At 42.6% G+C, this 17423-nt stretch overlaps 1 protein-coding gene across 3 annotated transcripts in view; it reads right to left on the bottom strand.

Moving 5' to 3' along the window:
* Window positions 1–6707: 6707 nt before the first annotated feature.
* The window catches only part of CCDC85A (coiled-coil domain containing 85A), an 82750-nt gene continuing 72034 nt past the window's right edge, over window positions 6708–17423 (bottom strand). For 2 of the 3 annotated variants that reach the window (XM_075496985.1, XM_075496984.1), the window contains one exon: window positions 6708–8726. In XM_075496985.1, the coding sequence (XP_075353100.1) occupies window positions 8637–8726 (90 nt within the window). In that variant the 3' untranslated portion in view covers window positions 6708–8636. Of the gene's footprint in view, window positions 8727–15868; window positions 15989–17423 lie in introns of all 3 variants that reach the window. The other variant, XM_075496986.1, reaches the window with a different exon arrangement.

Below are 17423 nucleotides of genomic sequence, written 5' to 3' on the forward strand. Positions count from 1 at the left end.
CCTGACCCCTTTCCTCCGCTGTCACGTGCAGTCAGGCCCCGATGTGTAATCACCGGGCAGACCCGCTCTGGCAGACAGCTTAATTACACCCACATGCTATTGGGGTCAACGCAGAATTTAGAGACTGAACTCCAGGTAACATATCGCATAATTTATGATTACAGACATACACTGGTGCCTTCCTGCCTTTCTCCCTGTCTGCCCAGTTATGCACATGGCCGCAAACCACATGTGGCACGTCATGCCCAAACAGCCCTTTTCAAGTGGGTGAAAGATGGTGGCAGCTCTGCTTTGTCACGTCAAGCTCTTGGCCTGGGGACAAGCTGGCCAGGCTCTTCCCACGGGATACAGCAAGGGTGCACCTGAACTATGGGGATTGCTGGCCCTTCTTGATGGTCTGTGGCACCTTCGGCTACAGAGTGGATATTTTCCTGTACAGAAACAAACAGTAATGTGCCAATTATGTAGCTTTGCCCTTCTAGTGAAGCCATCTCGGAGTATACCACCTTCAACATCTATTTTATTTTTCCCCTAATGTTATTTAATGGGATTTATGGAGACAAGGTTTAATCGTTCATCATTATTTTACCTTTTTGCCCCCCTTTTAAAGTTATTAGCAAAACTATTAAGATCAACATTTTAACAAAAATTTCTAGCTATAATTCATCTCTGGGAGGCAAAATCTTTTGTTTTGTTTAACATGTACATATAATTTATTTACTGTGATTAAATGAAGAAGCTTGGAGTCCTCTTAGCTACAGGTTACCTCATCTGGATGTGAGGTGTTCTACCTGTCTGCAGGGAGCAGACCGTCCCAAAGGAGCATGTTTTACTTTGAAATCACTCATTCCGATGCCACCGAATGCCAAGATACAAATAAGCAGTTTGGCTACAAACCTTTTTGCTTTTGATTTTACTTTGGGTTCTCCTTTTAACTGTTTGGTACCAGCACCCCGATCAGAAAAGCTGAGAAACTGTTCTGGGAGCCTTACCAAGAGAAATGTGCTACTTTTTGGGCATTATAGTAGAGACGTACTAAAGTAGACTTCGCTCGGAACAGCGCAACATCCCATCTGCAACACCCTCTAACTGCACTACACACCAGACCATAAGCTAACCTAAGTCCTGTTTGTTTCAGTGACCTTCAAATAAAGCCTGGTGTGCACATGCGCGTACCTGCATGCAGATCCACAGAGCATATGTGAGCACCTGAGCAAAAGGGAGGCTGCACCCTGCTACGTATTGATCCTGACAATTAGGAAACTAATAATATGCACTATTCTCTTACTATACTGTGCGTAAGTTCACTAGCAGCTCTTAATTTATGCATTATTATGAAAGGCTCAATGGCTATAATGTGCTTTTTTTTCCTTAAAGCGTTTTCAGCATTAAAAGGCATCTAACATATGCTCTCCTTCTAGCCCTAGAGACCTGTTGGACATTTAAGGCTGCCGGCAGTCTTGCCAGCAAGGCACGGTGCCCTGGCACAGAAGGGTGACACTGTGTGCACCAACAGACTAATGTTTGTGCAGGGATATGACGGATGGCGGTGCCGGGAGGCACCTAAGCAAGGGCAGAGGGGATCGTGGTTCAGTGAGACAGAAACTGAACCACAAAGCCTGAGATTTAGAGGTCCTCACACTATTTGTGACATCTTGTTCCCTTGGAGAGAAGATTTCTTCCCATGCTGTGGAAGATTTGTCTTTCTAGATGGCACCACCCAGAGCAGAAGGCCTCCAAGAACCAGTTTTTGCAGTTACGCATATTCAAAGCTTGATGTAAAAGAAAGGAAAACCAGAGCAATCACTAGGACCTGTTACACAATGGTAAGAAGCAGCCTTCAACCCCAGCCAATTCCTACTCCATCTTTTCATCCACTTCCTACAAACTTGGCTGCACACGCTTCTAAGTTCATCATCGCTCCCCTTTTCTATTGGGCCATGCGACCACCTGGCCCGAACATCAGTGACTCCAGTCCTGCTGCCCAAGTGTGGAAGGTGGTTAACCAAGTCTGAGAACAACTCACTTCTGGCATTCAGTATCGCAACTTCTTCCCTGCCACTTTGGTTTTTATTTCTTCATGGCTACAAATGCTAACATTCAGCTAAGCTGCTCTGAGACACCACTTGCATGCTGCAGGAGAAAAGCATAGGAGGAAAATAAAACCTCCAGTCAACGTTTGGTAGGCTGTTGGCAGCACAAAGTGAGAGTGCCCAAGTGACATATCCAAGCCCCAAAATACCCGGTGCAAAACTCCAAAATCTTTAGCGAGAAGCCAAAGGGATGCTGCAAAATGGCCATAACAACAGGCTTAAAAAATAAAAAACAAGAGCAAGCATGAAAGACGCAACAGAAAGAAAAGAATGCATTGCTTTAACATCAGTGTAAGGCGAGAACATACAAGAACGCTTGTAAAGAAGGCTTTAAAATGAGTTTTGTAATCTGCTGTGACTGAAGGAAAGGCCTTATTTGAGACATCATTCATCTTGCACTTAATTGTAAGCACATGTTGGGGTTCCACCCTGAAGCAAGGGGTTAATTCTCCAATTATTTCACAGGATTAGAACTACATTTTTTTTCCCCAGGAAATGTAGTGTTATTCTGAAGCCCATCCAGACATGCTATTTCATAATTAATACTAAATAAAAAGTGAATTCTCTCCTTTGTCTAAATAGTTTGCTTTGGCTCAGCTAGGAGCGGCAATTAGCAAGACAGCCTCCCTGAACGCATTTGATCTGCTACAGAGTTTCCTGCTGCGTATCAGAAGAACAAACCTGATTTCACACAATCCATGGGGTTTATGTTGGCTGGATGTGCTATAATTAAAATGATTTCCCCCCCCCCCCCCCCCAGGGCTTTATTTATATGCTTGTGGTTTTTTGTGGGGAGGCATGCAGGTACCTAATTTAGCAGTTTTGTTGATTTACACTTCTGCTCTTTACTGGCTCCCTTTGTAGCATTCACTGTTTGTAGTTTGGTGCAGAAATTGGGACCTGTTATCATCTGTGTTATAGGTCCATTTTATTAGCAGGAGTATAGGAACAGTTCCCATGGAAACGTTTCCGTGTTTCATGGTGTGCTTTTCCTGGGATTTTCAAGGTTGTGTAGGGTGGGCTCTGGGGTGCTCTGGGGCTTTCTAAATGGGCACATGCAGCCATCTGTGAATACTTCCCTTTCGGGGTGGGGGGGAATAACGCATTTTTAGATTGTGTATTTCCTCTCTTACGAAGTCTAATGCTTGTGAAAACAGAGCAGCTTGACAGCCCCACGCCACAGATTGACGTTCAGGCCAGTTCCCGCCACTCTAACAACAAACCAGATCCTATTTTGAAAGGCCACCTCAAAACTCGAGTGTTTTCCTTTCACTCTCTGACCTTTACGCTTAAGCCATGAGTGGTGCTACGGTTTAGCAGGGCTCAGCACACTGGCATGGGCCAAGATGTCCTTGTGTCACTAGGGACTTTCAAAGCTTTTTGAAAGAAACATGTCATCAACCCGCTCCCGCTCTCCAGCCAAGGTGTTCCAGCAGGGAACACTACTGCTCACAGGCCAACCCTGTCCCCTGGCATTTATCAAGACCAATACTATAAAAATAAACACATGTGTAAACGTTAAACCACCTTATTTCTCACACAGCCTTTCTCCAAGTCCTTTATGATTGCCATACGCACAGGTGAGTTGCACAGCAAATGGGTTGCACCACTAATCAGGTAAATGCTGCAGAAGATTCACCTGCAGCCTGGATCCTGGCAGGACAGGTCCCCATCCCCCTTCCCTTTGTCCTCTTTCTTTCCAGAGTCTGGGGATGGGTTCACAATGTTATTTTTTCCTTCACTTTTTCATCTGAAGAGTTATAAATAAATTATTTTTAAAATTTACTTCAACCTACTCAGAGTAGTGGGGAAAAACCCACCAAAGAAACTTCAAACTTCTGGCCATGGTCACTGCATTGAAGAGATTAATTATAACAAATTCTTATTCAAGTGGAGAGTAATTATCATGTTCTAATAAACATATTAAATAATTCATTATTATTATTTTGGCACTTCTTTGTGAACCAGGTGTTTAGGAAGCTGTTTCAGATTGAAGCATGTAATAAAGTCCCCGGGGTCCTTCCCCACCAGCCAGCAGCATGAGAAGAACCACAAGTGCTTGGGCAGGGCTGGAGCTACCAGAGCCTGGCTCCAGTGTGGCCAGCAAAGACCTCATATCAATACCAGAAGATGCTATGGTTTTATTTATTTTTCATCATTCCCCATGAATATTTCTCAGTTTTATAATTACTCCCATGGAAATGTTTGAGCCTTCCCAGGTAAAGATTCAAGTAAGGTTTATGCCTCTGGTCCATGTTATCTGTTAAGTTTTTAAAACATGATAATATTTTTATATATGTTAGACTATTAAAACCTTTATTTTCATTCACACTACTATTTTTTACTTGTCTGACCCGCCGCCAAAGTCAGCAGGAGTGCCCAGGAGCATTCCATGTAGTCTCATGCTCCTTCAGCAATTACAAAGCCTTCTCCTCCTCTCTGACCTTTTTGTGAAGCGGCCCCAGTATTTGGCTTTTCATTAACAACTAAAGTTTATTTTCCACATGTTGAAAATCTCAGCCACACCATGCTATTTCTGGGATAAAGAAAACCATGAAGAGTCTGGAGTCACCACAGAGAAGGGGAGAGAGGTTCTTTTTAAAGAAAAAAAAAATAAAATTAGAGTCATTCCTAGCAAGATCATTCGCTCTTTCCTCCTTTTACAGTTTCTCCTTCCCCCTCGCTCCCAATACTACATACATCAGATGTGAGTTGCCAGCTCTGGCAAATGCCATCTCGCAATCACTTTTGGGCCTGACTGCATATGCTAGAAAGTACCATAATCATAAGGCAGCCCAGCAAATGCCTGTTTGCTGGTTGATTAAATAATGCAGAACTTCTACTTATTAAATGCAGGCAGAGCTGCTATCAAGTCAGCTGTTCTTACCTTCAGGCTTTTGGATGACCAGTCTCAGAGCTAGCTACTGGCTTGAGGATGTTCATGGCTGGGGTCCCCGTGTGCATGGTTCACCCGAGCCTGGAAAAAAGGAGTGTGGAGATATAAGGAGGTCTTGGTATTATATACCTGGCAGCTGCATTTGCTACTCTGTTCTGCAGGAATTCACAATAAAGGAGAGTCTCATCAAGATTTTTTTCCGCCCTGAAAGTGGGGGAAAAAAGTGCCTGAGCCACTTCCTTCTGTATCAAACTGGTGAAATCAGTATAAAGAATTCACACCACCCTGGGACTTATTTCAAAAACATATAAAGAATTAAACGAAGCAGTGCCCTGGCAAGAGGAGTATTTGTTGGCGAGGTACCCGACAGCAACACAGAAAGCCTGTGGGGCATTTGGTGTTTGGAGGTTCAGGCAGCATGAAGGAGCACGGGGCCGGGTGCTGTCCCCATGCCGCAGAGGCTGTTTGGGCTGGCTGTGCTCAAAATGGTAAAAAGGGCACACTGGCTTCGTGCCGTGTTCATAAACATGTCCATCAACTGCAACCTTTGGGGAAAGGGCTCTACTGAAACCATTCACTTGCTGAAAAACAAACTGCCATTCTTTACCTTCTAACCCTTCAGCAAAGCAGCTTTTCTCCACTCGCTACATCCGCTATGCGAGTGCTATTTAAAATTCACTTGCATAGTTAATTTTATAGCTCATTCATGCTCAGCTCAGAAGCTGGGAATGGCCCCGTAACAACATGCAAATTTTTGACTGAAGCAGAATTATGCTAAAAACAACTGAATGAGGAGTCCATGAGGCTTGGCGCGATTACATTTTACTGAAAAACGCCTAAGCGTGTGGGCAGAGAGCAAGACAGATGAGAGGAAGGTCCGTAACTACTACAGCAATTTTTATTCATTAGTGCAGAGATGTATCAGCAGGCTACAGGACCCCTCAAGAGCACTGACCCTCTTCTCCACACACCGCACGCTTTCTCCTCTTAGTAAGCTTTATTTTTAGGAGTCCCCACAGGACTTATTAGCTTCAAGATATTGATTGTACTAAGTACTTTTTTCCAGAAAATTTAGTGCAAGTTTTCTGCTCACTGCAACAAGCAGTAACAGGCAGCCCTTTTGCTGCACTTTCCCCCAACACGCACAGCCCGCCTGGGGGACGAGGGAGCCCGGTCCTGGGGCAGAGATGCGGTGGGCACAGGAGACCACCGACACACAGCAGGACACAAGCAGCCTCCCCCAGTTCCACGAACACGCTTGCGTCTCTTACCTGAGCAAAGTGGCTCCGGGAGCTCCATGTTGCCCTGTCCTCTCCTCAAAGCCGCCCTGTGCAAGAAGGGGGGAGGAGGGGCCCCGCACAGGTGCCCTGGGGCTGCCCTTGCAGCACAGCTGGGGATTTAATGCATCGCACCTGGGGCATGCAGCTGGTGGCAACCCGGAGCTGCCGCGCAGCACCCCGCTCTCTGTATATAATACATACAGTAGCTACCTCAGTTAGCATAAAAGATATAAGCAAGTCCACATATCTGGGATTTTTTAAGACACCTGGAGAGAAAGTGAACAAAAATCCACAACATGCAGCTAATTTCTCAACCAAGCAGGAAACATTTCAAACAGCTCCTTTCAAAGCGAACTGCATGTGAGCCCAAGCACCTCGCGGCTTTGGTCATTAAAAGAGAGCAAACAACGCTGAGATTCTATAATTTATTACCGTTGCTAAGATGAACACAGATACTTGATACCCAATCGTATGCAGAACTGTAAAAAAATAGTTTTAATACAGTATCAAAATTTACACAAGTATAGTGTCAAAAGACCAGTGTCCCTCAAATTAGCCCCTGCACGTACATACTGCAGGCACAAGTACATGTTTTACATTTTTTCATACATATATATAGATATATAGGAATACAACAATTGAAGTTTAACTATGCAAACAATATGTATGGGAGAAAACAACATGTAAAGATAACAGACAACTGTTTGGGCTGGGTAATATAGAAGAAATTAGGCAAGAGTGCAGTGTTTCAAAATGGAAGGCTGGATTCTGCATTTCCAACTCAAGGAGATGGAGTGAACAGGAGTTTTGCCTGAGAAAGCAATGCTGGATCAGAGGCCTTACGTCAAATGGTACCAAGTAAAAATAACAACAGAAACCAATAGAATTACTGCTGCAAATTAACACACTTTTTCTGAAGACAGTTAGCCGATTTACATCATACTCCTATATAACAAAAGATTGTACAGCAACCGAGCTACATTCCACTGCAAATAGCCCACGAATACAGCACGTTGCAAGCTCAGAGAAAACAGAGGTTCTGACTTTGGCTCAAATCTTCGTAACCAAGAACAAACCAGAAACCCAGGAATTGTTGCATTCCTTTTTTTTTTTTTTTTTTTTTTACTTTTATTAGTCTTTTTGATGCTCAGCTATGGTAAAAAGTTAAGCAACAGCATTCAGTCACAAGCCTGTTGCACATTCATACATGAAACTATCATTGCTTTTAGATATACACAAAATACCTATCATTGCAATTCAATACACACAACTAGTATCATACACGTAGATAAAAATAAACTAAGCACATCTAGGGCGCCATCTGGTCAAATCTCAGGCAATCTGAACAAGAGCTTTCTGCCTCATAATAATGAAAGACATGCTCTGAGTATAATAAAACCTTTTTCTTTGAAAGAACGCTACAGTGGCAAGAAAAGCTTTTTTTTATAATGCAGTGCAATCTTTTAGATCCTTATAGACTCTTGTTAAATAAACCAGCATGTCTCTAAATTAAACAGTAGAAATTAGCATCCTGACAATTGGAAAATACTTTCCAAAAAAAAAAAAACTCTGATGAAAATTCTGATTTGAGACCTGTAGTAGTGATACCTAAGTATTCTGTTCATTAAAGGGCTGCAAACATCGTACACGTCTTCAGAAGATGTGCATCAAAGTTAATCGAAAAGAAAGCTATCTTTACTTTCATTTAGAAAGAAATTGTGTTTCACTACAAGTACTGTAGTTATGCTACACTACTGGCTGGTTAGGAGACTTTATGGTCCTTTTAGCACCTCCAAAGGCAGGTATTCTACCAAAGCAAAAAATCATCTGGAAATTGCCTAAGCACCATTAACCAATATTTTACAGACTGAAGCGTGAGTTACTAAGAAGTGACTTTCTCAAAACTGTGGAGACCAAAGGCACAGTTTATCAATGTCTCTCCAGTCTGGTGAAAAACCTCTGTTAAATCCAGTGGAAAATTTGTTCAGACTTACTAGAGATTCACTGTAACTAACCAAAATAAAACTTATTTCACATAACTCCTGCAGAATCCCAATTATCTTTTAGTTAGGATGGAAATACCTCAGTGCTTCTAAATGTGGTGTATTGAAGTGACAATGCAGCGGCAGCATTTCACTAGCAGTATACCAAACCAGCAGTATTTGGGGAGCACTGACAACACAGCTCCTCTGAAAGACCTCTGTGCAGAATCTCTACTAGTTTCCAACGAAGTCTCTCGTAGTACATACAGACACCCCGTCGTCAGTTGGGAAGTGGCTGTGGACACCTGTGGACACAGTCAGTTCTTTCTCTCTCATCAGCAGTTCAAACTCTTTCTCTTCAGAGAGAGGACTTGCTCAGGGCCTTTTACATAGGTCCTTTATACTGATTTCCTGACAAATGTTGTCTAATTCCAGGGCACGACCCTGCAGCATCTCCAAGTTTCCGCCACACAACCTAAAGGGAGGGATGGAAAGAGATCTCATTACAACCAGTTAAGATGTACTGGCGTTCATATAAACATGCATCTGGAAACACCACACGTTCATTAAGCAGACCATGCAGCACAGGTAAGGACAGAGGGGAGGGACACACGACAGGAGAAGAGAATATTTCTCAAGGGATACAACATTCCTTCTGAACACAGAAAGCACATGCTTCTAGGTAAAAATGATTAAAAACAGAGACAAATGAACTAGCACGTGCATCACCAGGATATTTTGTGCTTCAGATACAAGACCGAGGACATTTACAGGCCTCAACTGAAACTTTGTTCCGCTATTTCCCAAACCACATCTCTTGCAGAACGTAATTCAGAAGCACAAAGCTCAGTCCAGAGGAGTCTAAACATTTCTAGTTTAAAAAGCACAGAGCAGTTCTCCCCTTTTTCAAAATGTACTTGTTCTCTTAAAAGCAAGCAAGGCATTAAAAGTGTTTATTTTATTTCATTTGTTCTTCCTTGAGATCAGAGGAATTGTGCATGTAGTCAATGTTCTATAAATGCTTGTATGTTTTGTTGAACCAGAGCAAAATGTAGAATTTAGTAGAAGTTAGCAATTTTTTTTCTTAGCATGGGCTATAGGTTATAAAGGTTTCCTTCCTCGTACTCACATCTACTCCCATTCATGACTGCATAATATCCATGCTACAGTTATGGAATTAAAAATTCAGAGAAGTTATACCAAAAAAAATTTAGGAAAGTATTTTGTAATGATTTATAAAAAGATCAACCTATTACAAACAGGAGAATCAGTAGCTTGTATCGTATCACCAGGCACCTCTTCCAGGGGCCACCAGAAACAAGAGTGGTGATTACCACCATACTGTGTATTGCAATTTAAGATTATTTCTGTTTAATAATAATCAACTAGCAACCAACTAAAGTATAACTGTTACTAAACCACTCATTAATCTCTGGAGCAATAGCAATATGACTGTCGAGAAAGGCAAAAACTGTTTTCCATTGCCATTATTTATTATTTGTATTTTAACAGTGCCTAAAGCCCAGGAGTGAACAGAGATTGCATTAGCTAGAACTGAATAAACACAAAGCAGCTGGATCCTGGGAAGTCAACACCCTGAAAAGACACCACCAGCCCTGGTTCCTACAGCTGATGAGCCAAGGCAGAACAACCCCAAGGCCCTACTGTTATTCTGTGCACGAGATGGGAAAATAATCCCGTTCCTCTAGTCTTTGCTGAAGAAAACCTGAGTATAAGCATGAAAAACAGAAACACTCCAAGATTGGAAGCAATAAGACTACAGTCTTACTACACAGGGCCAAACAAATTAAAGTCCTTTAAAGGGAACTGTCTCTAATACTAATGGGTTTGGGCATAACCCCAAACCCTGCAAACTTTCCATTTGACTAGAATCTTGCAGCCTGAAATCAGGAGGAAAACGGGTGGAATCATGTTATCATCATAAAAATATGCATGTGTTTTAGCTAAGTTTGCTGTATTGTGAAACACTGTACCATGGTGAAAGCATGAAAAATGGGTTTTCAGTGAAACCTTCCAAATCAGCTGCCTATGGCTGAGCCATCGGAAATGGCGGAGGGCTGGGTTTGATGAGACAGGCGTTTCTTTCCGACGTTTGGTTGCTGATGTTCCTAACTTCATATTATCAAGAAGAGCTCTTGGATAGCTTTTGTGAGAAGGCACACTGTACCCACAATTTCAACAATTTTTCTGGTCAATAAACATTAGACAATATTTACCAAGCAGCTAATGCTGACACAATAATAAATGGTGACGCTTCCCAAAGTCCTTTATTTCCAGGTGAACAAATGACCCCTGATTGCTAGGAAGGGACAAACACATACAAGACAGCCCTGGAAAGCCAGCATCCTAAGCAGAATTGACAAGGTGGGGTCAAAAGGAATACTCATGCCATTTTTATGGGTGGGAAATGGAGAAATCTTTATCAGCAACCACTTTTGCTTGTGCATACAGTGCAACAGATACCTGGGTCTCGAAGGCATCACAGTAATTTTATTTGCCTCCTTTTCAGAAACACAGGATGATATAGGCTAAATTTCTGCGAATTTATCACCACACTTTTGTGCTGGCAGTTCTTTGCACAGTCATGATAGCTGTACACATCGCTGTGTTCCGCGCACATAGTTGTTTGGCCCTCTGCATTGTATGTGCATTTTGGATTTGCATATAGGGTTGTTTTCTTCTCAGGTCACTAGTTCCACACTAACTTGTCATAAGCAGCAGTAATGGAATTACTTTGCATTTACAAGCACTCAAGAGAAATGTAATACTTATGCATTCCTGAATGTGTTTTAAATAGTTACGACAGAGTAAAAAGCCCAGTACCAAAAACTTCACTCAAAATTTCAGCAGAAACCTTGACTGAATAAAGGACAGCTATGAGGTTCACGATACAGTCATGGCGATTCATTTCTAGCTTAATTCCAACACACCGGAGTGAAAGGAGAGAGAAATCTCCCTGGAAGCCAGGCAGAAACCTGCACCCTAACTGCAGATGACAGCAGCTACGTCACCTGCCAGCTGTGGTAGCATTCAAGGCCCGTGCATACTTCATGTGCAGCATGAAATACTCACGGAGATCTCTGGGCTCCCTGACCCCTCTTGCCCAGCCACCCTACCAATCCCATATGGCACATCCCGTCTTCCCTTTGGCTCCCAGCCCAAGTGAGCGTGCTGCAGCTCTGTGAACAAAACTTACCGGTAGCCTGAGGAAAATCATGAATTTGAATCATTAATTCAAACATTCCTGTGCTTTGAAATTACCTCCACGCTCACTAATACATGACAAACTACCTCTAAACCCACTGCTACGTATTGCTACATTCTCCTAAGACAATGCAAGTATATAAATACAAAGCAAAAACATTCCCAAATATGTTGTTGATGAGGTGGTACCAATACCATATGCACATCCTGAGAAGAGAATTTGCACATCCGTTACCTTGATAAAATATCAACCCGATCATACAACACCATAAAGTTCATACAACATGAGCTATACATCCAAATGGCATTTCAGTACCAACTAAGACTATGCATGAAAATTATAGCGCCCAAAATGAAACTTGTCATCATTCCACTGTTTTCAAAGGCTAAACGATGCCGTGGCAAATGTTTCGTGTAAAACACCCACAGCGCATAAAGCTGCAGCAAAACAGTGAGCTACAAACTGGGAGGAACTGCAATGAGAATGCAAAAGAAAAGAAACATTATAATTAGTTCATCCACTATACTTGTAACATCCACACACCCACTGTACTTGTAACATGGACTAGATGAATATAAGAAAAGTAAAACCAGAAAGGAAATAACCAACTATTTTAAAAATATAATAATATATTAATAGTCAAATCAGACATAGATCATAAAAGTCAGAAGAAAAGGTAGCATTTCAATGCCAGTGGCAGAGCTTTGAATGGCTGGGGAACAAAGAGACAAGGCAGAATACAAGTATACATTTGGGATTTACATAAATGAATTGATAATGTCAAATTTAGTACGTTAGCATTTTAGAAGTAGCATTACATACATCACAAGAACTTTTATGGATTACTATTAAATATGTATTAGTTAGAAACTGCTTTTCTATCCATAAATTGCAAAGCAATAGTGTAGGCAAGAAAACACATAGGTGCCGTTGTACCGATGGGGAAACTGAGGCTGCTAGACTTCATCATACTTGCCAAATTTTATTCTTATGAAGGATAAATTCAGGTCAGCTGAGTCGTACAGTACTTCATCCCAGAATATATTATCACACATAGATTTTTCTGATCAATACTAACACGTTAAAATTACAGTGTTCCTAATAAAACAGTAATTGCATTACAGAAACAGTAATTGACTTAATTTCCATATAAAATCTTCAAGGGCATACTGTCAGCATTTAAACAAAAAATACTTTGCACCTTCAGGTGTTTCCAGGCTCAATATGGAATATAAAATTAAACACCTTAAACTTACACTGCACATTTCTCCAGCCACAGCTTTTTCTGTCTCGCTAAAATAGTGGTAAGAGTCTTTAACAGCCTGCTGATTTATACTTTCCTGAGCTTCCAAGACAAGGGTATGTTTAAAAAAAAAAAGGGGGGGGGGGTGTGATTTTATTTTACAAATTTGTTTTGCAGCCACAAATAAGAGCAGTAGTATATTTAGGCTTTCATGGGTCCTTTCTGAGTATGGGCATACGTATATAACTGACCAATTGCATTTACAGATAATTAGACTGATTACAGTGCTCTGGATTTCAGGGCAGGAGGGCTCATTAAATCTTCCTGCCTGACCTCCTGGGTACCACAGAACACTCACTTTTCTGCAGCAACTCCTATACTTAGCCTCAGACCTTGTCTTCAATTAAAGCATACCTCACTTCAATTTGTAGATAGCATAGTGGAGCTTCCAGCAGGTGACACTGACGTCAGGATAGGAAAGCCTGATGCAAGTTTCACAGGTAAGCCTGTGCCCTTGGTTATTCAGGCAGTCAGACTAGGTAACGATCATAATTCCGTAAATATAAATCCTGGTGTGCAAAGCACACCTATGTGGAATATGCACATCTCCATGCACAAGCATGCTGTTTGGTCATATACAACTTGCAAAAAGAAATTAACACATCCTGCCACATGAAATAACTACTTATATATCCCTAGCAATACTTGCACATAGGGAACAATCCCATAACCACTGGCACGGTGGGGAAGATCGCCAAGTCCCAGGCATGGGGGGACACACATGGCAACTTCTTCTTTCAACCACCCTGCATGAGGGATCAGGTCATGGAAGAGCCTTTAACAGACCAACTGCATGGCAAAGCTCTTCTCCCTCCTTCACCACTGCCTCCACCAGTGGGAGAGTCACAGGTAATTTTTTTATTTTTTTTTTTTAAAGCCTCCTCATTGCTCAGGAAAAACACAGCACTATTTTTAGCAATGACCTCCCTCTATTTTCTTATGGATCTGTCCCTTTAAAATATATTGCTGCTCTTTAGATTTCTTGCTGTGCAAAAGGGGATTGCACTAACAATGAGGTTTTGTAACAGAGACTATAACTTTTTTGCAGGAATTCCAAATTGCCAAATTTGTAAAGAAAAGCAGGCTCCTTTGGCTTGTTCTTCACCCTGCATCTGATTGTGCTAAGTGATGCAAGTGGGAGCTCTGCATTCCCCAGAAAGGCAGGATCAAACCCATATGCTTCACTCTGGGAAACAGCAGGGTCTCCTCCCTGGCTGGGGATGGGGAAGGTTGGGCAGTCTGTTTAGCTGACAGCTCACTTTCCATTTCGAATATAACAGTATCATTTATATCTATTTCTGCCTGCTGCAATACCTCCTAGCAAACTAAAAGCTGAGCTTTCACATCATATTGAACTACCTTCTGTGTATTTCTTATCAATCCATTTCAGCAACCAAAGTATCAGCCATTGTTCAAATATTTCACTTACACCAACCAGCTATTACAGGTTGTCAAAAGCATGTTGTTAAATGTTCCATTCAGGGAAGTGTCTTTGCCAATGGGTATTTTAAGACAACTACAAAAGGCTTTTTTTTATAATTATGCATGATCTCTTGACAAAATTACTACGCATAGATTTATTTTCTAGGCAACAGCAGGGGAAATATCCAGAAGATGCACACAGGACCTTGAGCACTGCTGAACTGGGCACTCCTCAGCAGCCGGGAGCAGCGGTTCATCGTACCTCTCCTGTACAAGGGCGAGACCAGCGCACTCATGGGCAGAGTGCTGCCGATGGGGACATGGTCAGGGGTGGCCATTAGAGAGGGGACCTGCAATTGTGTGCACGTAGAGAGGGACTCAAGCACTCTGCTGCTGCTTCCCCTCTTTGGAAGCCAGAAAAACAGGTGAGGTGGCTGTGGTGAAGCCCTGCGCCTGGGTTTTACGTTACAGGAAGGGATCCGATCGCTGTAATTTGTGCACAGTTCACTTGCATAAACCTATTTCCTCAGACTTCACAGAGGAGAAGTCAATGTCACCCAGCCATGTGGAAGGTAATCACCCTGTGCATAAACTCAGATGTCCAGGCAAGTCAACAGCACTACTGATCTCTTACCGTGCACCTCCACGAAGCTCAAAAACAGAGCAAATGTCTACCAAAGTCCCTTTCAGTTCTCCCCTGAAGGAGTGCAAACCTACCCCCTCCAAGTAACCAGTATGTCCCTGCAACATCTGTATAGGTGGGGAATAACACCCACTTAACTGAATGAATATTAAAGCAGTTTAGCTAATGAGTGAAGCACAGGAGAGAAGACGTGCACAAAGCACCAGCAAATAGTCACGTCAGAGCCAGTGTTAGGAGACAGGAATACGGAGTCCCTGCTCTCTGCTCAGCTCACCATCAGTTTTTAATCCTCTCCAGAGGAGCGTGGACAGAACTGACGCCCATGCTGCAGTGGGACAGTGAACTCAGCCACTTGTTGTCCAGATCACCTGATAAACCATTGCCTCTTGTAACAGCTTTCTAAGTTTCATTAATTGCAACAGTTTCACTGTTGACATAGGTAAGAACTTGCAAATTTGCCCCTCTGATTGCTTATGTCAATTGCTGTTTATCAATGCAACACCGCTCTTTGCAATCCAACCCTGACTTCAGAGTAAATCACATCTGCTCTCAAAGAAGTTTCAACACTGACCTTGGGATCATGATGCATGGTCTTCAGCCCAAAGTTCTGCTATTTTTATTATGAGTATACCATGCGCATTGGCTTTATCTTTGCATTAAAGTATTACTCTCTGCACGGGTTACAGGAATCCATTATATTCCACTGGAGAACGAGTATGCATCCCAGTTGAAGCAGAAAGACTTCCTTATTCAGAAAAACACTGCTTTCAGCTTCAAAGAAAAACTGTACAAGTGTAAATACTTTGGAGAGCAGCTACAGCTGGCATCACCCCCACTGTAGGGGCCAGATCCCTGCCCCGAGAAACACACAGTCCACAGATGCAATGAGTGACAAACAGAAAAACAATCCCATTCATGACAGTAACATCCCAGTGGTGTCCACAGGAATGTTGCCAGGACAATACGACACGTGTTGAGTAACAGACACGACGTTTTGCATGGACTGTACCGGAGGAGCGTTACCTTCAGAGCATTTACCACTGAGTCAGACTGCTGAGAGGCTGAGCCATGTCCACTGACGCTAGCTGGCTCGTTTGCAGAGCAGTAACTCCCCTCCGCCCCTCCTGGCATCCTAATGGGATCCTTCACAAAAAATTAAAAACTTTTTAATAAAGAAAAGGGTTGGTAACTAATTAAAACAGATGTCAATTTTTTTTTTTTTTTTAAAGCTGAGAAGCACTGAAGGCATGTTTCACTCCAAGTCCCCTCTTTCTGTGCCACAGTAACCAAGATCCACGTGAGGTAGCTCAAGTGCTACTGTTGCATGTCACCCAAACACTCTGGCCCTCAAGGGTGTGCATCTGGAAAATCAGGACATAGTAAGAAAATTTCTTATGTATGTTGCCTCACAAAAGTGCCGTGAGGTTCAGAGAGATGATTTCAACTCCAGAGGAAGGTTTTGAGAATGTCTAATTTTATCCCAATAATTCTGGAGGTTGTTCCTTCAATAAAACTCACATTTTTAAACGTTGCTGCAAGGTTTGCAACACAAGCCCAGCCGCAGCCGACCAGGGAAGGAGCCAGGAGCTCCGGGCTGCCAGCTCACTCCTTCCCTGCCGCTGGCTGCTCTGGTGCAAGGGCATGTTCCCCTGCTTGCCTGCGAGATGTCAATTTATACCCAACAGTGACAACCTCAGGGGCTTTTTCCTCTCAGGGAACACCTGGAAGGGTTCTTCAGGACACTGCCAAACAAATGCAAGCTACCTAAACTCTTACAGCTCAGTCACCTCAAACTTTGCAAGGATGTAAAGCATCTCCTGGAGTGACTGCAGTGCCGAGGTAACCTGACCAAGCAGCCTGCCTCAGAGGAGGAGTGCTAAAAATACCCCTGCTGCATTAATGGACAGCAATGTGATAGCTGCAGCGACAGAGATGGCCTGAGTAGACACTTCCGAGGTGCCTTCAACCCCACCTGTTCTTCACTGTCATTCTTCATGCAGAATTTTGTTTTTAAAAAAAAAAAAAAAGATAAATATAACAAAGAAAAACATTTCAAAGATTAAGAGATGAAAAGTTCCTTTCTTGCAGAGTAAGAAACACTGTAGGAAACATTAAGAAATAATGTAGCAGTAATTCCTGCTAGATTGTGTGGGAAATGCATTTCTGAAGGAAAAATAATGACAGTGGAAAGAGCCTCTGATCAGAATCAGTGCACCCGACGTGCACTAATTTGCCCTGCTGAGCAAGCACATAGCACATTGCAGTCTTTTTGGGGGTGTCTATAATCTAAACAATAGGAAAGATGAAGGTGGGTGTGGGAGGAAAAGGGCACACAGAGATGACATGAGGCTGAACTTCACAGATCCAGTCTGCCTGAAAATGTTTAATTGAAAAGTACCCCCGTCCAAAGCAAGTTTATATGCTGTGCATGATTTCATCAGGATATGCCCAGGCCTTTGTAACCTGCTGGCTCACAGCAGGCTCACTGCATGGCTCACAGCAGTGCCAAAGCGGCAATCGCAGAGAGAACCCTTGCAACTACTGAACGTGATAGACTCGATCCCAGCAATCGTCTGCA

This window comes from Mycteria americana, chromosome 3 (genome assembly GCF_035582795.1).
Source record: "Mycteria americana isolate JAX WOST 10 ecotype Jacksonville Zoo and Gardens chromosome 3, USCA_MyAme_1.0, whole genome shotgun sequence".
Lineage (NCBI taxonomy): Eukaryota > Metazoa > Chordata > Aves > Ciconiiformes > Ciconiidae > Mycteria > Mycteria americana.